General features: G+C 38.8%; 1 protein-coding gene across 1 annotated transcript in view; it reads right to left on the bottom strand.

Annotated features, from left to right (window-relative positions):
- LOC108719617 (short transient receptor potential channel 3) overlaps window positions 1–24889 on the bottom strand; it is a 103147-nt gene that overhangs the window by 39837 nt on the left and 38421 nt on the right. The window contains exons 3-6 of the mRNA XM_041589971.1: window positions 15826–16011; window positions 10654–10818; window positions 8687–8903; window positions 7381–7614 (exon numbers count right to left, since the gene is read on the bottom strand). Coding sequence (XP_041445905.1) covers window positions 7381–7614; window positions 8687–8903; window positions 10654–10818; window positions 15826–16011 — 802 coding nt within the window. The remainder of the gene's footprint in view (window positions 1–7380; window positions 7615–8686; window positions 8904–10653; window positions 10819–15825; window positions 16012–24889) is intronic.

Here is a 24889-nt window from a genome sequence, read left to right as displayed (position 1 = left end):
AGTCCATAGCAATGTCAACCCAGGGTCGGGAGGGAGTAGGTAGAGGTTGAAGAAGGCCACAAGGAAGAGATCTTGGAATCTTCTGTTGGGCACAGATAACACAGGAAGATACAAACAAAGAGACATCTTGTTTCAAGGAGGGCCACCAAAAATATCTGGACACCAGGTCAAAGGTCTTACCGACACCAGGATGCCCTGCCAACTTTGAAGAATGAGCCCAGCCCAGGACTTGAGGAACAGAGGAAGCAGGCACAAAGGTTTTCCCAGGAGGACACTCAGGAGGAATAACGGATACAGGAGCAACGATGCATTCAGGAGGGATAATGGGAATGGGAGGAAGAACCAAAACTTCATCAGTAGAAAATGATCTGGACAAAGCATCAGCCTTGGAGTTCTTTGAACCAGGACGATAGGAGATAATGAAGTTAAACCTGGAAAAGAAGAGGGCCCAACGTGCTTGACGAGGATTCAGTCTCTTGGCGGCAGAGATGTATTCCAGGTTCTTATGGTCCGTAAGAATGGTAATGGGTTCAACCGAACCTTCCAAAAGATGACGCCATTCCTCCAGATCCAGCTTAACCGCCAAAAGTTCCCTGTTGCCAACGTCGTAATGCCTCTCGGCAGAAGAAAATTTCCGGGAAAAGAAGGAACAAGGGTGTAGGGGACCCTGGAAATCAGGCCGCTGAGAGAGAATGGCTCCAACACCGGACTCTGAAGCATCCACCTCCAAAACAAAAGGTCGAGAGACATCTGGATGAACTAAGACGGGAGCAGAACAAAAAGCTTGCTTCAGATCGTCGAATGCTCTCTGAGCCATAGGAGACCAGATAAATCGTGTTCCCTTCCGGGTAAGAGCAGTAAGGGGGAGGACAATGCCGGAAAAATTCTTGATGAATTTCCTGTAAAAATTGGCGAACCCCAAGAAGCGTTGGACTGCTTTCATATTAGAGGGAGGAACCCAATTCAGGACTGCCGAAACCTTGACCGGATCCATTTCAAAGCCGGAGGGAGAAATGACATAACCAAGGAAAGAAATTTTCGACTGATGGAACTCGCACTTGTCGATCTTGGCGAACAAATGATTCTCTCTGAGACGTTGAAGGACTTGCCTCACATGAGAAGCATGGAGAGACTCACAAGAAGAAAAAATCAAAATGTCACCCAGATAGACAACAACAGAAGAATAGAGGAGATCTCGAAAAATATCCTTCATAAAGTCCTGGAAGACAGCGGGCGCGTTGCAGAGGCCAAATGGCATAACTAGATATTCATAATGGCCATCACGTGTGTTAAACGCTGTCTTCCATTCGTCCCCTTGACGAACCCGAATCAGATTATAGGCTCCCCTCAGGTCCAGCTTCGAAAAAATGTTGGCGTCCTTGAGTTTATCGAACAGCTCAGGGATAAGGGGAAGAGGATACCTGTTCTTAACGGTAATCTTGTTTAGACCCCGGTAATCGATGCACGGCCGAAGACCCCCATCCTTCTTCTGGATGAAGAAAAATCCAGCACCAGCAGGCGAGTTGGACTTCCGAATAAACCCCCTGGCCAAATTTTCCTGGATGTACTCCTTCATGGCTTGGGTTTCAGGCACAGACAGAGGGTAGGTTCTTCCCCTAGGAGGGACAGTTCCAGGGATCAGGTCAATAGGACAGTCATAGGGCCGGTGGGGGGGAAGAACCTCGGCACTCTTCTTCTCGAAGACGTCAGAAAAGTCTCTATAACAGGAAGGAAGAGACTCAAGCGTGGAGACGGAGCAAATGGAGACTGGAGAAGAGGATGAGGAGGATAAGCAATTAGAGGAACTCCAGGAGGACAGCTTTCCAGAAGACCAATCACTCATAGGGTTATGTAACTGGAGCCAGGGTAACCCTAAAATGATAGGGGTCGAAGGACAGGAGATGGCCAGAAACGATATCTCTTCTTTATGGAGGTCACCGACTTGCAAATACAGAGGAGAAGTGGAGTGGGTGATAAGACCAGGAGAGACGGGATGTCCATCAATCGCATGAGCCGCCAGAGGCACTTGAAGAGGGACAAGAGGCAGGGAAGAAGCTCGGACAAAAGAGAGATCAATGAAGTTCCCAGCAGCACCTGAGTCAATAAAGGCTTGACAAGGGATGGTCCTGGAGAGACGTTTAATACAGCAGGGAACCAACAGATGAGAGAAATTTCTTGATGGAGAAGAAGTGGCAGTGCCCAGGACGGTCTCCACCCGCCGACCTAGGCTTTGGAGTTTCCCTGCGGCCGAGTTTGAGGCTTATTAGGACAGGTCTTAACAAAGTGACCCTTCAGGCCACAATAAAGACACAGACCTGCTGTACGGCGACGAGACCTTTCCTCAGGCGTAAGTCTGGTAGCCCCCAGCTGCATGGGTTCCTCCGGCACAGGAAGAGAATTAGCTGGAGCAGCTGGAATGTTGGAGTCGAGGAGCAATCTATGGGCTTGTGACTTGGCCGAAAGCCTCTCCTTCAGGCGCACATCAATGCGGATCACCAGAGAGACCAGGTCTTCAAATAGCGGAGGAAGATCTCGAGCAGCCAATTCATCTTTAAGGGACTCATTGAGACCATTCCAGAAGGGAGCTACAAGGGCCTCGTTGTTCCAGGATACCTCCGCGGCAATGGTACGGAAATCTATGGCGTACTCAGCTGCGGAGAGTGCCCCTTGGGAAATTTTCAGGAGGCTGGTAGAGGCATCCTCCTTCCTGCCGGGGGCATCAAAAATCTCACGAAAAGTGGAAAGAAATGCCGTGGAGTTGTGAACCAACGGATCATCCCGTTCCCAAAGAGGAGAAGCCCAGGCCAAGGCTTTCCCATGAAGCAAGGTCATGACGTAGGCCACTTTGGACTTCTCATTCGGGAAGTGTGAGAGTTCAAAATTAATCTTGCATTGATTCAAAAAACCCCGACAGGTCTCTGGATCACCAGAATAGCGAAGAGGAGCTGAGATCTTGGGTCTCCAGGAAAAACTCTCCCCGCTGGACAATGGAGCCGGAACCAAAACTGGGGTTTGTGGTGCAACAGAGACAGGAGGCAGTGGAGTCTGGGAAGCCTGCAAGGCATCAAGGCGATTTGAGAGGTGCTGCAAGCTCTGGGCAAGGTGCAACTGAGAAGCCTCGGAGTCCTCGAGACGCTTCATAAGGGCCTCTAAGACTGTCTCCAACGAGGAAGAACGACCAGCGGCTTGGGAGGGATCCATCCTTTTGGCCCAAGCTAACTATAACAATCTGTTTACCTCGGATCCCGGAGGAAGGTAGCTGATCCAGGAGAACTGATGGTAACAGGAACCTCTCTACGGCTCCGGTATTCACCGACGCCCTTTTGGGGCCCCGGGCTTTCTGCTGCAGAGGTGGTAGAGAAACCAGGCGAGTTACCAGGAGCGAAGTAACAAGGGATCAGGCAAGGCGTAGTCAAGTGCAGGCAAAGGTCGTTTCCAGAAGACGGGTTTCAAAGAAGCGAAGTACCAAGGGGTCAGGCTAAGGCGTAGTTAAATGCAGGCAGAGGTCGAATTCAGGCAGCGAAGGTTCGGAGGTCAGGAAAACAGGCAGAGGGTCAAAACCAGGAAACTCGAACAACCAGGGCTTTAGCAGGAACAGTAGGAACTGAAGCCAGCTTGGGCAATGTGAGGAGGAAGAGGAAGGTATTTAAGGGAACAGGAACCAATCAGGAGCAGGCTGAGGAAGACAGACACATCAGGGACCAATAGGTATTTAAGGGAACAGGAACCAATCAGGAGCAGGCTGAGGAAGACAGACACATCAGGGACCAATAGGAAGCCAGGCGCCTGAATTAGAGGTCATTGCTCCTAAGTATGTGAGCGTCCATTCCTGCGCAGGCGTCCGATTTGACGTGCGTGGGCGCCTCGATGCCGGCGCCCAAGTTGACGCGTGCCTGCGCTTATGCGCCGGCGCTCAAAACCAGCGGCGGGTGTTACACTATGGCTTGATAAAGGACCCAGTGGGGTCCGAAACATTGTCTGCTTTGTATGTCTACTATGAGCTAATATAACACTTTGTTGCACAAATACTCAACTCCCAGTGTACTGCAGTGAATATGATACTTGGATTGAATTTGTGACCTAAGCAGGCTTGGTCGATATACTGCAACAGCACCTGGAATCCAACGCGAAACGGAGAAGGTAGAGTACTCCAATTCTGAGTTGATTGGAGTTTGTAGCAGAAAATATTGAGATCAATTCAGACTTTGATAAATAACCCCCGTGATGTCTACGCCTCATTTTTAATTCCAGACAGCTAAGAAAATACTATATGGAAAATATCTGAAAAGTTTGGGACCTGAAAAAAGGAAAGGAAGAGTATTTCCATAATGTGGAGCGCAGTCTTAAAGACATAACTTTAAAATGCTACCTGGTTTTCAAGGTCACTGACTCCAGCATCAAACACTAACACTATTTATCTGCGAGGCTATAGTTATATAGTTATTGTTACTTTCTCATACAGGTATGGGACATGTGATTTTTTTGGATGACGGGTCTTCACATAATTTGGATCTTCTTGCTCTAAGCCTGTTAAAAAAATTATTTAAACATTTGATAAACCCAATAAGATTGTTTGCCCCTCCATAATGATTAATTATATTTTAGTTAGCATAGCATAATGTTCTATTATTACAGATGAAAAGGAAACCATTAAAAAAAAAAAAACTATTTGATTAAAATAGAGTTTATGGGAGATGTCTTTCCTGGAGATTTATGGATAATAGATACCATACCTGTATTATTATAATTAACATGTATTTATAAAATGGCAACATATTCTATTGCCCATCTTTCTATTTTGATGCACTTTTTTCATCATTCAGTCCTATCATTCAGGCCACTGGTTGCTAGAGTAAATGTGATCCTAGCAAACAGATAAGTGCTGAAATGCCATACTGGAGAGAAGTTAAACAAAAATGTTTCATTATGCAAAAATCACAAATAATAAAAACGGAAGTCCAATTACACATTGTCTTAGAATATAATTGTTTACTTCATAATAAAAATTGATTTTAAGGTGACCCCCCACATCCTTTTATAACTACTTAGAAAACAAATGTAAATGTTAAGAATAAACACACAAAATAGGATTGTTTTTCATAACATGAATTTACACTAGCTTAATAATCATCCAGTACTAGGTACTGTCTTATTACAGAGAATTACTACAATGACCTGCCATGTGCAGTGATCCATAAGAAACCTAATCTGCAAAAAAAGCAATGCATAGTATTCAGACAGGATAAATGGCCTCTGTCACTGTCATGTACATTGCATCATGTTATCTAATTACATAAACCATAATAGAACCTAATGCAGGAAATTGAGCAGGGACTATGACGTCCTATATTCATTCAATGTTAATTACATAATAATTTGCTAAATATGACTTCAGTTTTATGGGTAATGTTCTGTATAACCAGGGGTATGATCTTCAAAGATGCCTAATAATTATCCATTAAAGAGTCATCATCAGAAAACATTAAATATTCTGCACATTGTACGCTGCTCAGCATGCTTCACGTCAAGACCGAAATAATTATTTCGAAGAAAAAAAAAAATATATAAGGAATACTGATTATTTTCAGCGTATTTTGTTTATACTATTCAGCAGCTTCCCGCAGTACGCTCATATCTGAATACATTTATTTGTAGGTGATAGCCAAAGAGCAAAGGCATGAGTTCAGTGAATATGTTTTATCTGCACAAATGTTTTCCTGTTGGTATATAATGTAATTAAGACATATCTATGTTTTTGTTTTGACAGTTTTGAAAGTATTTTCATTTTTCAGCTTTCTGTTTTTTCAGTACAACTGGGGGAGGAAGTTACAGCAGTTTATAATTTAATCTAAGACACAGACTGCATGTGGGATGCTTGTTTACTATTTCTATTTAAACAAACTCTTTTAATAACAGTGGTAGGTAGTAAAGGTGATAAAATAAAACACTGATCCGTTTTTGTAGTTTATATATATATATATATATATATATATATATATATATATATATATATATATATATATATATATATATATATATATATATATATATATATATATATAAAACTGGAGCTGGTGCACACGGCAAGTAAGAGTCCAGTGCCTGTGTGCTGGTTCGTACAAAATAATATAATAGCTCCAATAAAAACCGCACCAAACAGGTCTTTGTTACTGTGTCAAAAAATCAAAGTTTATTTATCAACGTTTCGGCTCTGTAGGTCGAGCCATCTTCTCTATAATCCCCCCCCCCTACAATAATAAAAATAGTCAAAATGTTTCACACCAAAGAATAAAAAAGAAATAAAAATAACAAAAAAAAACAAAAACAAAAAAAACAGACAGCTTCATAGCTCAGAATTTCATTTTTATATATATATATATATATATATATATATATATATATATATATATATATATATATATATATATATATATAGGGAAAGGTGGGTGCAAGCTGCACACCTTAAAGTGCACAAAAAATATACCTGGGTGCTCTGGTTAGAGAATAAATAAAGAAAGCACGAAGTACCGGCACTCCCAGGGTTTGCATAAACAACTCAAATGTTCGATATGTTGAAATAAATGAAAAAAGGTTTATTAAATCCGACGTTTCGTTCCTCACAGGAACCTTTCTCAAGGACAAACCTTAAATATACCTCAAATATATATATATATATATATATATATATATATACAAAATGATGAAGGACCAGCACACTCTTTGTTTCTTGTGAATGAAGTGTATTTATTTGTAACACAACATTACATCCGACGTTTCGGTCCCAGGAGGGACCAAAACGTCGGATGTAACAAATAAATACACTTCATTCACAAGAAACATGTTTATAATACTGTACTACAAAAATATATAATATACAAGTGATGTATTTTTAAATTTAAAGGAAATGTAAACCCTGAAAACAAAATGAATGAAAAATAATCCTTCTTGCAATTATATCTCTTGGCCGAATCAAGAAATATGACAGCCCCAATTGATATCTAATTAAAAGTATGCAAAAGCTTAGTGAATCAGCTTATCTACTAAGATAGGTGTTCGCACCAATGCAATTGGCCATAGCAACCAATTAGATTTTGCTTTTATTTGCTAACTGGTAGTACACTGAACAAAACAATTGCTGAATGGTTGCTACTGGCATTTTAATTTGCGCTATTTAGTATATATGTTCCTAAGTGAGCCCTTAAGACTTTATTATTTTATAAAATAAATACAAAAGATAAACTTTACCACTATACTATTTTCACATAACTATAATACTTTATTATGTGAATTGATCTTGAAATACTGAATAGATTCAACCAGATTCAGAATATTCTGAATACTAAATATATTGGGATCTTGAGTTTTTCATGCTGATCTTACCGTATGTAAAGTACTCTATTTCAGGTGGCAGCGTGACCAAGGAAAGATCACTTTCTTGGATATACTTGTCAACATATTGTTGTGCTTTTGTGGCTTGCATGAAGGCTAGAAGTCTGGCTGTAAACGCTGCAATAAAGATGGAAAGCATCCCAAAGTCCAGCACGTTCCATAGTTGTAGAATGTATTCCCTGGGTCCTTCCAACCACAGCTCTTTGCACTCTGACCACATCATGCCTATCAAATGCAATATATCCATTGTCAGTTTTATATTTTACTGTATAAATCAGATTTAAATTGTCATGACTATAGCTGAAACACTATAAGGTCATTTAGTAAGAAAAGGGCAGGATGCAAACACTTCACATTCTGCTTTGCACTTCTCAGAATTTCTGCAGGTCTTTGTGCTCCAAAATGATGCTCACATACCTGCATTTCCCTATGACACCAGCAGTGCCTATGGATGACAGCTCTATTTTCATGAAAAGTGTGTAAGGGTGGAGGCGTGTAGGCCCCATTGCTCTTGCACTATACCCGTTCCCTAACTTGTGCATCAAGCAAGTTGGGGAGCACTGGTGGGCACAGGACATTTACCACCTGCCCTATAGCATGAGGTAAGAACAGGACTGCCTTGCACCTGCGTACATAGCACTCTGCACCTAGTGGTAGATTTCCAAATGACCCCTTATTATTATTAATATTATTATTAATAATAATAATAACATGCATTTCTAAAGAGCCAACATATTTCACATTGCTGTACAATAAATGGGTGTACACATTAGACCTACAGGTCACATACAAAAAATTGATAACCAATGTACCTTGCCCATAAAATTTGCATTCTAAAAGACCCTTTATGTTTTTTGTATACTACAGGAATGGGACCTGTTATGCAGTATGCTCGGGACCTGGGGTTTTTTGGATAAAGGATCTTTCCTTAATTTGGATCTCCATATCTTAAAAAATAATTTAAGCATTAAATAAACCCAACAGGATTGTTTTGCCTCCAATAAGGATTAATTATATTTTAGTTAGGATCAAATACAAGGTACTGTTTTATAATTACAGAGAAATGTAATTATTTGATTAAAACTGAGTCTAGGGGAGATTGTCCTCCCTTTTTCTGGATAATGGATCCCATGCCTGTAATGCCTTTCCTGATTTAATTACAATAATAATTACAATAATGAGCTGTTAATGAATGCAAATGCTTCATTAGGCACTGTTGGGTAATTAACATGTACAAAATAGGCAAGTAATAAATTACTGTATACATGTAAAGGAAGAACAATGTTAAAAGACATACCTACAACCCATATCATAATAAGCATCTCCGTCCATGTAAATCTTGTCGTTTTGACTCTAAAAATTTGTTTTGGGTATTCGATGACCGTGATGTTGGGAAGAGTCTTAATGCCTTCAAACCTGTCTGATGCATTGAACACTAACAGGCACAGGAAAATAATAAACGATGCAGCATGAGCTACAAACTTCATGAAGGGACTGCGAAGAAATTTGCCAAGCTAGAAAAAGAAAAAGAGCATTCAGGGTCCAGGCTGATATACACAAAGCCATGTGCAATTAAAAGTGCCATATAACACTCACAATTATACAAATGTTTTTGTTTTTGGCAGGCTGGTGGTGCACTTTATGACCCTTGATTCTATAAAATGGCCCTTTCTATATGAAGTACTACAAGACATGAAAGGATTAGTGTCCAACTGGCCTGCCCTGGTATTGGAACTTTTCCCTGACCATAGTGGCCCTTTGCCCTTTCTGGAGCACAGAGCATTAGGGCAATAACACATATTTGTAGCCTGGGTTTTGTCGCAACTACAAAATGCCATAGACAATACTTGGAATTGCCTCTATTAAGACAATTAAATTGCATAATCCCTCAAGACTGATGCATATTTGAGCGATTGCGCGCTTTGAGTGTTTCAGCAGAGACATTTCCCAGTATTGTCTATGGCAGGATATTTTCTTGCATATAAAGGCAGATTTATCAAAATTCACATTTTTTTTCAAAATGTAAAAAATTTGATAGCGTGAAAATCTAAAATGTGATTCTATTTATGAAAAAAATGTAATAACTGGTTGACTTTAAAACACAGAAAAACAACTGAAACGCAGTGAAACAAGTCTAGAAAAATATTTTGGAATTTGATAATACTGCTCTCATTGACTCGCCAGCTTTTATATGCTGTTTCTCTTAATTCGATATTTTGAATTTTTTGCACTTAAAACGTTCAACTTTCTGGAAACTTGATTTTGAATTCTCAGTTTTCCCAAAAAAAACCTCAAATTTGAATGTTGGTAAATCGGCACCAAAGAATCTAGTGCAAACGTAGTGCAAACACAGATGGAAACAGATCCACTTTCTTTCTCTTCTTCCAGTGCCAGGATCTTTTCTACTATTTCTGTTAAATACAGTATTGAGGGCAGATCTAAAATAACTGAAACTGGGGAATCCTGTAGGATTAACAAGAAGTTCATTTTTTTTTATCAAAGTGTCAATTTGGCAGGATGTGTGTGACACATTGGAGCACCACTCTATGGGGTGTTAGATCTCCCACAGCAGTGCTCATCTCTTACAACATTTCTTGATCCCCAATAGAAGGTGCAAATTGGTATTAATGATTTGGTTTGGCTTTTTTCCTACCTGAGAGAACTGGTTCCAATTAAATTAAAGGTGGAAATAGGAATGATGTTAGCATTTACAAATATTCTTGCCAATTTAAATATTGTAACAGCTGACAAATCTATATGTATTATTTTATTTTGCATTCTTTTTCATAGATTATTTTTCCATAAATACTAGAAGGCTATTTTGTTGTCATTTTGTTGTCATTTTGACATAGACTCCATGTTGAAAATTTCTTGGACATGTTTATTTCAGGAAGCATAGTTTAATTAAATACTTTATTGAATATGCCAAAAGCTTTGATCAAAACTGTAATCAAAAGTTATGTTATTTATCTGCAAAACTCCCAGAGCCAGTTTATGGCACAGATATAAAGGAGCAGGTGCTCACAGTCCTTCCACATGGAATGTCTGCCTTTAAGACCAGCACAGTATAAGGCTTTAAATCAACAGTATAGGGCTTTAATTCTCTTTTACTGTTAAAATGAATTGGGTGGGAAGGCTGGATACCCCTGTATGTATTCTATCAGAAAAAAATCATTATATATATATTATCCTGTTCAGTGATACAGTTACCTGCACCTGTCAGTGGAGGTCTTAAAAGATATTATAACATGTGGAATTCAATACCCGGCTACATGGTGCGATCCAGTAACCAACAGCAAGAAAAGGAAGCCCTAGTGCAACGACCAGTACAACCAGACACTTGATGGCAATGACTTGTTCTCGTAATCCAGAGAGATTTTCATACCAGATGGTTAGCAACTGCTGCTGGCAATTGGGATGAGCCACAAACTGTAAAAGAAAAAAAAATGTCCAGTATGTCATAGATTATAGCTGCAAAGTAAATGGTCATTCCTTTTGGTATTGAACCTTGGGTACCAAACTCAAATTGTAAATTCCACAAGTGAGTAACTGGTGCCTGAATTAATCTTCCTACAGCACCATGTAGAGCCATAATGGAGTAAATATATAAAAAGATGGACAGTAACACTGATATCTACGATGTCTTGCCTCTCATAAAATGTATTATTTCTATCCTGTACATGTAAAAATATGTAGCTTGAAGCTATTGCAGAATGTCTTATCAAATGGAAAAAAGAGAAAAATATGCAGACTGGCACCTCACTGAGACATTACCGACATATTAAATTAACCTTGCAGTCACCAACACAGCAGATCAGACTGGGGTTCTGAGGCAATAGCTACATATACATTATCTTTAAGCTTTAACAGCTTAAAACTATTTAAATTTCAAAAAGTACTCAGAAGAGCACTTGGACCAAGTTTGCTTCCATATTTAGAGAGGTTTTAGATGCAGTTCAATAGAAAGTGTGAAGTAAAAAACTTGATAGAATTAGGGGCTTTCTTGGCCTCAAATCCATGCTCAAGCGTACCTGTCCAATCACTTGGCCCATCTGCTCTTGCTATCCTTGAAATGTTGTTTTCTTGCCATCGTTATGTGTTAATTCCTGATACATTTAAATACATCTATTCTATATTACACAAAATGTATTATCCTAAAGCACCTATCAAGAAGACATGGTCAAGCTGGTAAATTTGAATATGGCCCAATAATTATGGATAGACATAGAGAGGCTGACTTTGGCAGATGTATAGAACTCAGTGATGAACAATTTAATTGTGATATAAGATAAAACACCCTTCAACTTTCTACCCCATTCATTTATTCATTCATTTTCTTTATTTCTTATTTCTATTATTGATGGAACCCCCTTTCCTGGTGGGGAAAATGCTCCTTTTGCTAGTTTATTAAAGCATCCCAGCTTCAGCCTAGGATTTATACCAGATATTAGGCTAATGCATGACTATACTTGTGTCTGTGTTGCTTAAAATGAGGAGGAATACCTTATGTTGGGATTGGAAGGGAAAATGTGGTGAGAAAAATGTTATGCAAATATACACATTTTCAGAGGGGCTGCGTCAGTGGCTTTCTTCTATGAATATAGAATATACATTACAGCAGAGGTTCATGCATTCCTTGAATTTATTTGAAAAATTGAAACACATTAGTATTATCTTAAAAAACATAAATTGTATATCATGTGTAATTTGTAATGTAAATTGACAACTCTACTGCTTTACTCACATACAGTATATTGCAAACAAACAGGATGCTGTCTCAAAATGGATTCCACTTGTAAAAAATGGTGCAGATCAAATAGTAAATAAGAAAACATAACCAATCACATTCCAAGGGGCTGCCAGGTTCCTAAATTGATTGACAATATTTTGTATGATGTTAAAGGCTTAATAATAGCTGTAGATATGAAGCTACTAGTGGTTTGGACCTAGTGGCAAGTTATAAAACAAGTGAAGCCCCTTTAATACAGTTTAAAAACTGAAGATGATAATCTTACAAGATTTCCAGATAATATAAGATTCAGCTTAAGATAGCAGTTGCTTTTCCAGCATTAGTTCCATGAATAGGGTTTGTGCTGAAATATATATGCTTTTTTAATGTCCTGCATTAAAAGAGCAGTGTCTGAATTTAAAATTCATTGCATGCTGCTTCCTGAATGATACAGGTACAATCAAAACAAATTACAATTCCCTCTATTTCGCTTAGCTGCATCTGGCTAGGTTGTGAGATAAAGGGAAGCTCATCAGTGATGTAACTAGACCATATCAAGGTCTGCTCTATGTTATTATATCACCATCGCTGCTAGGGGCAGGTGCCTGACTTCTCTTTTCACCTAATGGGGACCTGGAAAATTCATTTGTGTGTGGGGGGGGGCAGCCAGCCCTGCAATGGCCATTGCAGCTCATTATCTCAGTAAACTAGGATTTGTTTTGCTTGTGATCGAGTCAGGAAGTAAAATGTCACTTTAGTTTCAATTTCAGATTTTGCCCCATGTAGTGCAAGAAATAACTAGGGATGTAGAAACTGCCGATTTGGTGTTCGCGAACGCCGTTCGCGAACACCGGCAAAAAATGCGAACGTTTGCGGACAGTTCGCGAACTTCGAACACCCGCTAAAATCGTTCGATTCGAACGATCGAAGGATTTTAATCATTCGATCGAAGGATTTTCATTCGAATCGAACGATCGAAGCCATTCGATCGAATGCTTTTCATTCGATCGAATGCTTACAATCGTTCGAACGAATGGAAATCGTTCGATTTTTAGCGGTCGAAGGAATTCGAATGGTCGAATGGTCGAACGACTTGTATTCGAATCGAACGCGAACTCAAAATGCGAACGTTCCCAAACGTTCGCGAACATTCGGCGGACGCGAACGGTCGAAGTTCGCGCGAACTAGTTTGCAGCAGAACAGTTCGCTACATCCCTAGAAATAACTATAATTGAAAATATGCAAAAAGTATGTTCAGCACAAGCCCTATTCATTGAACTAATGTTGAACAAGGGTGTATACTGATCCTTAAATTTTGGCATATTATCCCTACTACTTATCTAATAAAATCATCAAATTACAAAATATTTTCTACTATAGTGGTAATATTGTGATATTATAAAGTACTGTTTATATTGTCCACAGATGTGATTATCTTATTAAGTGGCAAGGGTTCAACAATGAACTCTTCTTGAATTTCCCACGTATCTCTGGCATATTTAGAATACTTTGTGGTTTTGTGTTGTCCGCTTCAGTTAACTATAAAGAAAATATATCCCAGTATTTTTTTATATTGCTTTTTGATCTCTAAGCTTGATCTGAAAAGTTGTAATAAACATTAGGCATTCTGTTCCAGCAAAAGCATCCTCTAGTTCTATATTTTTTCTTCACTGTAGTTAAAAAATACAGTTCTGACAATGTACCCCCCTTTTATCACTAATGCTATGTATATCACACATGGATGCTATTTTGCCACAGTCTGTTCAATAAACCCTATCTGAATTAAAAAAAAAAAAAGTCCTTATGTCAACCTATAGAAAAGAAGTAGTGATGTGCGGGTTGAGAAAAACTCGACCTGAACCTGAACCCGTTCAACCTGCGCCGACCCATACCCGACTTCTGCCTTCCATTTATTTACCCGCTCTTGCCTGCCCCACAGATGACATCACAAAAGCGGTTGGGCAGGCGCCAACCTATAAAACCGGTTGTCGGAAGCCGGCAGTGTAAGGTCACAAACAGCACAGCAAGGTCGCCCATGACCCTGCCAACCCGCGGGTTTCGGGTCAGCCTGCACATCACTAGAAAGAAGCTTTAAATGGAAATGGAAACAAGCTGCTTTCTTTTCTCAACAAGTCATCTAATAAAGGCCTAATATCTAGCATCTACACTCTACTACTGCAAGCAAGCCCACTTGCCACCCAATAATAAGTGGGAAACAGCAATAGATATCATACTCCACAAAGAGTGGCAGGAAGCAATGGATTCCCCCCAAATAGTGTCAGTGTTCTTCAGATTAAAAATGATCCGATACATAGAGCATCTCACTCCAACTAGGCTGCATGTTATGAACCCTGTCATACCCAATACCTGTACCAGGTGCAAAGTAGAAAAAGGCACAATCACACATATGCTATGGGAGTGTGATGATATTAAACCTTACTGGTAAGCAATACTAGACAAACGTGACAACATTATAAATACAACCCCTAAAGAACCCATTTAGTCTGTCTACTCAATGTTCTGGGTAACACCATTACCAATCAATACCACAGGTTGTTCGTCCATGAAGTGCTTTTCCTGGGCAATAATCTCGCAACGAAAAACTGGAAAAGCAGAGATCCCCCAGGTCCAAGCCTGGGTAAATTGTATGACTGAAACTTGCAATCTTGAAAGTATAGTCTACCTAAAAAGGTGGAGCCTTACCTACAAATCTGGGGCCAATGGCTAGAACCATATCCCCCAAACCCTAAAAATGGTTAGTAACATGCTTGTACTACATTGCCCTTGGTTATATTTTCCAGGATGGGCGGTAATAAGCTCACACCACTTTACCGTTAATTGTTAATTACACACTGGATGATGTTGTGAAATGTACCCACAGCCTCTCAATGACTGTAAAGTCTATAACCAAAGCTATGTATATCACATATGAATGCTATTTTGAAAAGCAAAACAAAACAAATTCAAATTTCTTGTTACTCCAAGAAAACACATCTACACTTCTTCAGCCTTTTTATACTTCAAGGTCTAGATCCATTGTTGAATTGGGTTACATCATAACACCAGTAAAATTGGTGAATAAAAAAAAGCATAGTTATAACACACAAATGCTTGAGAAATCTTGAGTGATGGAACAATGACTAAAATGCAGAGTTGTTTTATTATGACAGTACAAAGTATTTATTAATGCCCAGTATAAAATGTGTTCAAATTTCTGCAATTTTGGCACTATTCACTGTTTTTTTCTGCATTCTGCCTAATGTAAACCTGGTAGCCATGTAAATGCAGTGCTGGGGTGTGAAGAGCAGTGTCTGTGCGTGCACCACATGTGTGGCACACAAGTCCCATAAAAAGCTTCACACATAAGACCTAAAATTTACACCTGGTCCAGGGCTCTGAACCTTGCAATAATATATTACTAATATTTGGATAATAATTGTACGACTTACTTTTCAATAGTGCCATAGATTCTCATCTTGGTTGTGATTAGATACTTGACTGTTTTTGTTCTTATCACCCTAGTGTTATTTGGTCTTGGGATGATACACTTTCTCCAAAGTTTCAGCTTTTTAGCAGGCTGAATTAGGTTCTTTTGCAGTATTTTACCTGTATTTTGCTCCCTCTTTTCTTCCTTCTATTTTAACAAAATGCCTATAGTTTCCTGTGTTTGTAGAGCTTGTAAAGTAAAAGACCGAAATATTACTTACCTTTTTCACTTCATACTTGATTGCTAGTTTAACTCTGCTTAAAGAGGGCCGGTGTCTCTGAGATTCTGTCGGTTCAGCATCCACATCACCATTCAAGATGGCCTCCACTTCTTCAGAATCTCGACACAGATCAAGAACACCAACCACAAAATCCTTGCATTGCATAGACAGCTTACGATAGTCATTCTGGATAAAAGAATAAAAATATGGCAGAAGTATGAATAATAATGCAATATGTTTGCTTGACAACTTAGTGACGACAGATTACGTCTTATTTAAAACTGTAAAGTAGCAATATGTCTGCTATTGTTGAGACACTCACTGTTGATGGGTAATGTCTGGAAAGTAAGGGATGCACTGAAATCCCCAAATGTGTCCCCTATAAAGACAAACCTAAGGCTAGGTGAGATGAAGAATTAAATATGTCATCTTAATAAAACTACAAGGATCAGATGTTTTTTTCATCAGAAAAGCTACTTTGTTAAACAATAATAATATCCAAGATTGTACAACCAGTTTACTTATTTTGTAAGCTATCAGTCCAGATAAACATGTATCCTTTAGAAGCATATTAAAATGTTTTCATCTTACTGCACCTCAGTTTCTCAGCGCCGTAAGCAAGCTTTAGACATCTATGCTGGTAACACCATCTAATATTGATTTTTCATAGTTTAAGTCATGTAGATGTTTTTCTGCAAAAAATTATATTTATGAAAAAAAAACAGACTGTGAGTCTGGTGTCCCTTCTTCCCATCAAATTAATAGCTGTGCTTCTTCCACAAGTCAGAAAAATATCCATTAGAGATGAAATGCTCCGCTTGTATTTGCCCTTATTGAGTTATTTTATTGTGCTAACTTAATAAAAGACTCAGTCTCTGCAGATGCACTATGCCATATTTGTTCTGTTTGTTTTAAAATCGAACACACTTTACAATGTTAAACACAGTAAAACATAAGCACACCCTAGAGCACAATTACAGTAAAATAAAAGGAGTTTATTTATAGCATATGTGCAAATTGTATTGTTGGGTAAATATGGCTTCATAATGAGAACTCCCCAGTGCATGCACCCTGTATCAATACAACTCTGGACAACTCTTTTTTTAAAGTATTACACAACAAAGCAACACAAAGTGAGATTACTATTATATTAGAAATAATCACAAAAATCTGTCAACTGTTTACAGCACAAGCTTTATCTCAGCTTAATACATTTCATTCTGATCCGGACATTGCAGTGTGATAACTATTTTAAAAAGATCAATTCATCCAGTTCAAGTGCAGAATGAACATGCCTTTTCATCACATTTTAATGCATATTAAAGGAGAACTAAATCCTAAAAATTAATATGGCTAAAAATAACATATTTTATATAATGACCTTATTGCATCAGCCTAAAGTTTTAGCTTCTCAATAGAAGCAATGATCCAGGATTTGTCACAGGGGGTCACCATCCTTGAAAGTGTCTGTGACACTCATATGATCAGTGGGCTCTGAACAGCTGTTGAGAAGTTAAGCTTAGGGGTCATCACAAATTATTAAGTGGAAAACGAGGTTGTCCTGTAATAGCTGATGCTACAGGGCTGATTATTAAATTGTGGCACTGGTTTCTGTGCTGCCATTTAGTAATTATCTGTATTAATTACTAATCAGCCTTATATTGTGACATTTCTATTCTATATGTACTGAATATTATGAGTGGGTCCCTAAGCTCTGTAAGTGAGAGCAGCACAGAGCATGTGCAGAGAATAGGCAGAAAAGAAGATGGGGAGCTACTGGGGCATCTTTGGAGACAGAGATCTTTACTGCTAAAGGACTGTGGTTGCCTTGGGCTGGCACAGAAACCCAAAACATACGACATTTCTAGCCCACTGCTTTAGTTAACCTTTAGCTCTCCTTTAAGTGAAGTGGGGGACAGACACAGGTGGTATTATACTTACATATAGCTTCATGCAGACATTATTTTTCTAACATCATTTTGGGACTATTTAATAGGCAAATAAATATGCAGAAACACACAGAAGTTTATGTAACTACCAATCAGTGAATTCAAATAAATGAATCCAGCTACATACAACATGCCTCATAATAAGTAATTTAAAACAGCAAACAAAATGGCAGCCTTGAGATTTGTAGGTTGTGTGGGACAAATAACAGTCGTTGTTTCACAGGAGTGTTTAGTTTAGTACATTGCTCTAAATTCTCCAGAGTGTCATCATGTCTAAACACTTTTGACATCTGAACATATCTGGCATCTCTTTGGATTGTTATAAAATAAATAAGTAAAATCTCAAGAGATCATTTTAAGTGGCGAACTACATATAAAATCTTATGAAAGGCGCAGTCCTTAATATTTTGTTCATACTACTAATCCCTAGATTCATGTTGTTTAAAATAAGCATTAAAGGGGTTGTTCATGTTTACGTTACCATTTATTATGTTATACTGTAGAATGGCTAATTCTAAGCAACTTTTCAAATGGACTTCATTTTTATAGTTTTTGAATTATTTACCACCTTCTTCTGACTCTTTCCAGTTTTCAAATGATAGTAACTGACCCATCTAAAGCCCAAATGTATTTGGGCCCTAACAACCAGAATGCTGAAATTGCAAACTGGAGAGAGAGCTACTCAATATAAAGCTAAATAACTCAAAAAACACAAATAATAAAAAAATTAAAACCAATAGCAAATTGTTTCAGAATGTCTCTCTTTACATTATACTAAAAGTAAACACAAAAGTGAACAAAACCTTTAAAGGGATACTGTCATAGGAAAAAACATTTTTTTCAAAATAAATCGGTTGATAGCGCTGCTCCAGCAGAATTTTGCACTGAAATCCATTTCTCAAAATAGCAAACAGATTTTTTTATATTCAATTTTGAAATCTGACATGGGGCTAGACATATTGTCAATTTCCCAGCTGCCCCAAGTCATGTGACTTGTGCTCTGATAAACTTCAATCACTCTTTACTGCTGTACTGCAAGTTGGAGTGATATCACCCCCCCTCCCTTTTCCCCCCCAGCAGCCAAACAAAAGAACAATGGGAAGGTAACCAGATAACAGCTCCCTAACACAAGATAACAGCTGCCTGGTAGATCTAAGAACAACACTCAATAGTAAAAACCCATGTCCAAATGAGACACATTCAGTTACATTGAGAAGGAAAAACAGCAGCCTGCCAGAAAGCATTTCTCTATTAACTGATGCGTTTTGAAAAAAACATATTTTCCGATGACAGGATCCCTTAAATAACCTGAATGGCCATAGTGAGGAAACTGAAAGGGATCACAAATATAGATATGGATATTACTATAGATATGGGTATACATTATTTACTGTATGTGAGGGTAGGGAGGGGTGTGTATGGATGCTGGGTTTCAACTTGATGGTCTTTTTTCAACCTGATTTAACTATGTAACTAGAAAAGAGGTAGTTTGTACCAATATCATAATATATCGCCTGTGCCACGGCCTCTGACCCAACTAGAGGCAAGTGCAAATTCAAAGTTTTTGAAAGTTGTGGACAAACAGGCTCAACAACCGCAGATGCTGTGCTGCAAGGTTTATTTAAAACAACATGTTTTGAGCTTAGTGGCTCTTTTTCAAGTGTTAATTTTCAAGTGTTAACACTTGAAAAAGAGCCACTTAGCTCGAAACATGTTGTGTTAAATAAACCTTGCAGTGCAGCATCTGCAGTTGTTGAGCCTCTTTGTCCACAACTTTCAAAGACTTAACTCTGTAACTATGTTAGCTACCTCTCCCATCCCAATTTGGCGTCTTCTATTTCATCAGCTCTTTAAACTCCCTGTCCTCCCACCAGCCTACACACTTCTACTGTTAAATCCCAGCCATGACACACTAGCAGTGAAGAAAGTCACAAACAGGTTATACCTTCCTATAATTCACATTCATGCTTTCCTGCAATGCCCAAGCTCTCTCAGTGGCTACACAACTGTACTTCTCTTCAATCTCCTATCTATCCCATAAACCCCAGTTCTTGTTTACCACATTTAGCTCTGTATTGTGCAACCACCCATTACTCAAGACCTAGCTCATTTATTTAGAAACAAAATAGACAGTATTTAAGTTAGCATTTCATTTCAATTCAGCTAGTAGCACAGTTACATCTAGCTTACAGTCTTGCCCCATGCAACAACAGAACAAACATTTGTTCTGCTGTAAGCCCAACGTCCTTGTCTCTCCTAAACTTATTTCAGCTACTTTCCAATACACTGCACTCACCTATTTAATTTTTTACTTTCTGCTGGTACTTTTCCATCCTTATTCATACAGTACAAGCATTAATTACTACCACAGCATACACATTGTGTAGTATGTAACCAATTTATATTTTAATAGGAGATACCCTCAAAAGTCAAAGTACTTACTTCGGTTGTTGTGAAACCATTTGGTTTGTTATACAGTGGAGGCTTATAGCACCCAAAGCAAATAGTCAATGGATGGTGTGAGGGCAGAAAGTGTCTGTTTTGTCTACAAGAAAGCTGTTTAATATGTGGCATGCTGAGTTGCTGTCATATACTTAACTGCTTAAATGAAACCAGAAGTGTGGAAGCAAAAGATAGAACTCTGTATGGTTTGTGGGACCTAACATGTATGGTTTGCTTGGTTTGTTTGTGTGCACTGTGAATCCTATGATCCAAGGGGGCCCCTTATTTTTTAAAATGGCAATTTTCTATGTAGGATTACCCAATGGCACATACTACTAAAAAAGTACATTGTTATGAAAATTGTTTATTTACATATGAGCTGTTTTATGCAATATATTTTATAGAGACCTACATTGTTCCGGGGGGGGGGGCAATTTCCTTTAATAAAAATCAATACATACTGTAAATAATTCCAAGTAGCAGGATTCAAAGTATCCCAAATCAACTACAAGTCATTATAACTTCCTTAAGGTCTCTAAATGAAAACCAAATTTAATAAGAATACACAGAAGGTAACAGACATTTCATGTTTGCAACTTATTTAGAATGGATAACTTTTATCAAATATGCCCAAATATGCAAAACCGTTGGCATGAAACAAAAAAAAATTATTTTAATTTCAACTGTTTATATTGGGCCCTTAGTTCTACTTGTCATACAAAAGCTTAATAGAAATAGGCTCATGACACCCTTTACGTAGTTCCATATCTGAGTATGCAGAGTTATTTAACTCACTGCATTGGTTATTGAGGCAGTATACAACATTTGGGTGGAGCTTTCCTCTTTCCAACATGCAGTGTTCTCCGCTGATGTGAGAATGCCTGAGGCATATTGAAAGGGAAAAATAAAAAGATCTACCAGCAAAAGTACTTGTTTTCAAGGAATTGTTCAGTGTAAAAATAAAAACTGGGTAAATAGATAGGCTGTGCAAAATAAAATATGTTTCTAATATAGTTAGTTAGCTAAAAATGTAATGTATAAAGGCTGGAGTGATTTGATGTATAACATGTCAGTCTGAACACTACTTCCTGCTTTTCAGCTGTCTTGGTTTACACTTGACTGGTTACCCTGGTGACCAGGCAGTAACCAATCAGAGACTTGAAGGGGGGCCACATGGGTCATATCTGTTGCTTTTGAATCTGAGCTGAATGCTGAGGATCAATTACAAACTCACTGAACAGAAATGTCCCATGTGGCCCAACTTCAAGTCGCTGACTAACTCAGAGTTATAGAGCTGAAAAGCAGGAAGTTGGAATCTGGCTGTTTTATTAGACATCTGTTCACTCCAGCCTTTATATATTACATATTTGGCTAACTAACTATATTAGAAACATAATTTATTTTGCACAGCCTATCTATTTACCCAGTTTTTATTTTCACCCTGATCTGTTCCTTTAAAGAGAGTGAAACCCTAACACAAAGGTGGCTAGAAATTCCATATTTTATAGATTGACCTTATTGAACCATCACCTAATGGATCAGCATCTCTAAAACAGTAATGATCCATAAAAATGATTTATATTATATATATATTCATTCAAGTATCTTTTGTGTGACCCTTAAACCCTTAAAGTGACATCAGCCTGGAGAATTTGCTGTGAATCAGCAAAGACGAATCCTAAAACACAGGGGGTTATTTACTAAAACTCAAATTTTTCTCATATTTTTATTACACCAAGTTCGACCAAACTTCCATCCATGATTTTATCTTATTTATCAATAAAATAACTAGAAAAAATCGGGTTTATTAAAAAACGCAATAAAATCGAGGGAAAACTTGAATCCTACGATTTTACTGACTCCCGAATCACTCACTTTTTTGGATTATCGGGCTAAACCCAGAACAGATTACAATATCTTCAAATTGGAATAGGGACATCTGCCATTGACTTATACACGACCTCGACAGGTTTGAGATGGCGGATTTTTGGATTCGCCCATTTTGTAGCATCAGGGTATAATAAATCTAAAAATGTGAGTTTTTTTTCCATTAAAAGTTGTAGTTTTTGCCCCAAAAAGCCCAACCGAGGTTAGTAAATAACCCCTATAATGTACAACATTTCTACCCTTCTTCTATAGTTAAGCTTTAGTTCTCCTTTAAGGGCTTGCCCACTTTTGGAGCTCATTTTTTAAGATGTAATTAGAGTGCGTGAAGTGCAAATTTTACTTTACTTAAAATTACTTATAGCAAAAGTCAATGAGGCAAATTCCCTAATCGGCGCAAATTTGTTAGCGACCGATTCGCCCACTTTGCAACACTTTGCCAGATGTAAATTTGCCAGGACAACGCTAATTCCCTAAAATGCAACGTTGCGTCCAGGGCGCCGAAACGCTGGCAAAGTTGCACTACCGTTACTTCGGCAAGCAAAGCAAAGTTGCTCTAGCGTTGGCTAATTTGCATACGGCGGGAAGTGAAAGTTGAATGGACAAAACGTATATGTTGCAGCAAATACATTACATTACACAAGCCCAAGGAACCTTAATAAAGCCTAGTGTATAGTTTATGTGCCATATGTTATGAAATGTAGGGGAGAACCTGGTTATCCAAAAAAAAATTTACGGTCTTTGGCAAGCTCTCAGAAAAAAGAAAAAGATGCCAGCATTTTGGGACTTAGAAAATTTTTCAACAAAAAATTGAGGAAGTTCTATCCACTCCATTGCACTTCGCCTGGTCTGAGCTGGCGAAGGCAAGTCTGGCGCAAGAGGTAACGTTCAGTAAAATCGGCATCTTAGTGAATTTGCGAAGTTACGTCCGTTACGTCTGTTCAAGCAAAAATTCGCCTTTCGTTAGAGTGCGAAGCAACGCTAGCGTCTATCTCATTCATACAGTGTCAGACTGGGGGGGGGCTGCCACCTTAGGGGCCCGCATGCACCCGCTTTGGGGCCCCCTGCCAACTGTAGGGATGCCTGCAAATCGCCCCCCATTCTGATCGGCACGTACCTGCTTCTTCTTTCTGTCGGGGCAGGCAGATGGAAGCGAATCTGGCCCAGCAGGGCCCCAGCCCAGTCCGACCCTTCATTCATACCTGTACCTGCCAAGGCCAGTGCCAGTATTACAAATTTACAGACAATGTAGTAGCTGATAAATCTGTATTCCACTTAAGCCCCTGGCTGCCTCAATCCACCCAGAATCTACTAGAAATGTACCCTTTTGTTTCATTTTCTCTTCCCCGATCCTACTTGAGGTTTTCTTGATGTCTTGGCTAGTGATGGGCGAATTTGGGGCGTTTCGATTCGCCGCAAAAATTCACACATTTCCCGCAAAATTCGTAAAATGGCAAAAAATTCACGAAACCGCGCCAGCATCTTGTTTTTGATGCCAGCATCCGTTTTTGTTTATGCCAGCGTTCGTTTTTTGACGCCGGAGCAAATTCACTAAAGAAAATGCGCCGGCATCCAAAAAAACGAGAATTCGCTGCAAATTCGTGCCTGGCGAATAAATTCGGCCATCAATAGTCAATTTTCATCACGAGCCTGTGTATTTGAAGTCACAAACCACCCCCTTTGTCGCCAATCCCCCTGCTAGCTGGTGAAAGGTGGCAAACCTACTCCAGCATTAGGGATGTAGCGAACGTCGGAAAAAAAGTTCGCGAACATATTCGCGAACTTGCGCAAAAACGCGAGCGGTTCGCGAACGGTTCGCGAACCCCATAGACTTCAATGGGAAGGCGAACTTTAACATCTAGAAAAGACATTTCTGGCCAGAAAAATGATTTTAAAGTTGTTTAAAGGGTGCAACGACCTGGACAGTGGCATGCCAGAGGGGGATCAAGGGCAAAAATGTATCTGAAAAATCTGCCTGTGTGTGCTTGGAAGAGATAGTGTAGGGGGAGAGCTGTTAGTGATTTCAGGGACAGATGATAGTAAGTTTGCTGGCTAGTAATCTGCTTGATACTGCTCTGTATTGGAGGGACAGAAGTCTGCAGGGATTTGAGGGACATTTTAGCTTAGGTAGCTTTGCTGGCTAGTAATCTACTGTTCTCTTTAAACAACTGCCATACGTTGACCTTGTAGGCATTGTTTGCCCAGTTTTTTTGGACGCAGCCACTGAAGCACAGTTGCCAGAAAAAATATGCCATATAAATGCTGAAAATAGTCATTTTTCGCCATACGTTGACCTTGTAGACATTGTTTGCCCAGTTTTTTTGGACGCAGCCACTGAAGCACAGTTGCCAGAAAAATTATGCCATATAAATGCTGAAAATATAAATTTTTTTGGTTGCAGCCACTGAAGCACAGAGGCCAGAAAAATTATGCCATATAAATGCAGAAAATATGCATTTTTTTGGTCGCAGCCACTGAAGCACAGTTGACAGAAAAATTATGCCATATAAATGCTGAAAATATAAACTTTTTTGGTTGCAGCCACTGAAGCACAGAGGCCAGAAAAATTATGCCATATAAATGCAGAAAACATGCATTTTTTTGGTCGCAGCCACTGAAGCACAGTTGACAGAAAAATTATGCCATATAAATGCTGAAAATATAAATTTTTTTGGTTGCAGCCACTGAAGCACAGAGGCCAGAAAAATTATGCCATATAAATGCAGAAAATATGCATTTTTTTGGTCGCAGCCACTGAAGCACAGTTGCCAGAAAAAATATGCCATATA

The sequence above is a fragment of the Xenopus laevis genome, chromosome 1L (assembly GCF_017654675.1).
Source record: "Xenopus laevis strain J_2021 chromosome 1L, Xenopus_laevis_v10.1, whole genome shotgun sequence".
Taxonomy (NCBI): Eukaryota; Metazoa; Chordata; class Amphibia; order Anura; family Pipidae; genus Xenopus; species Xenopus laevis.
The sequence above is the reverse complement of the archived record's forward strand: the minus strand, read 5'-3'. Positions and strand labels throughout refer to the sequence as shown.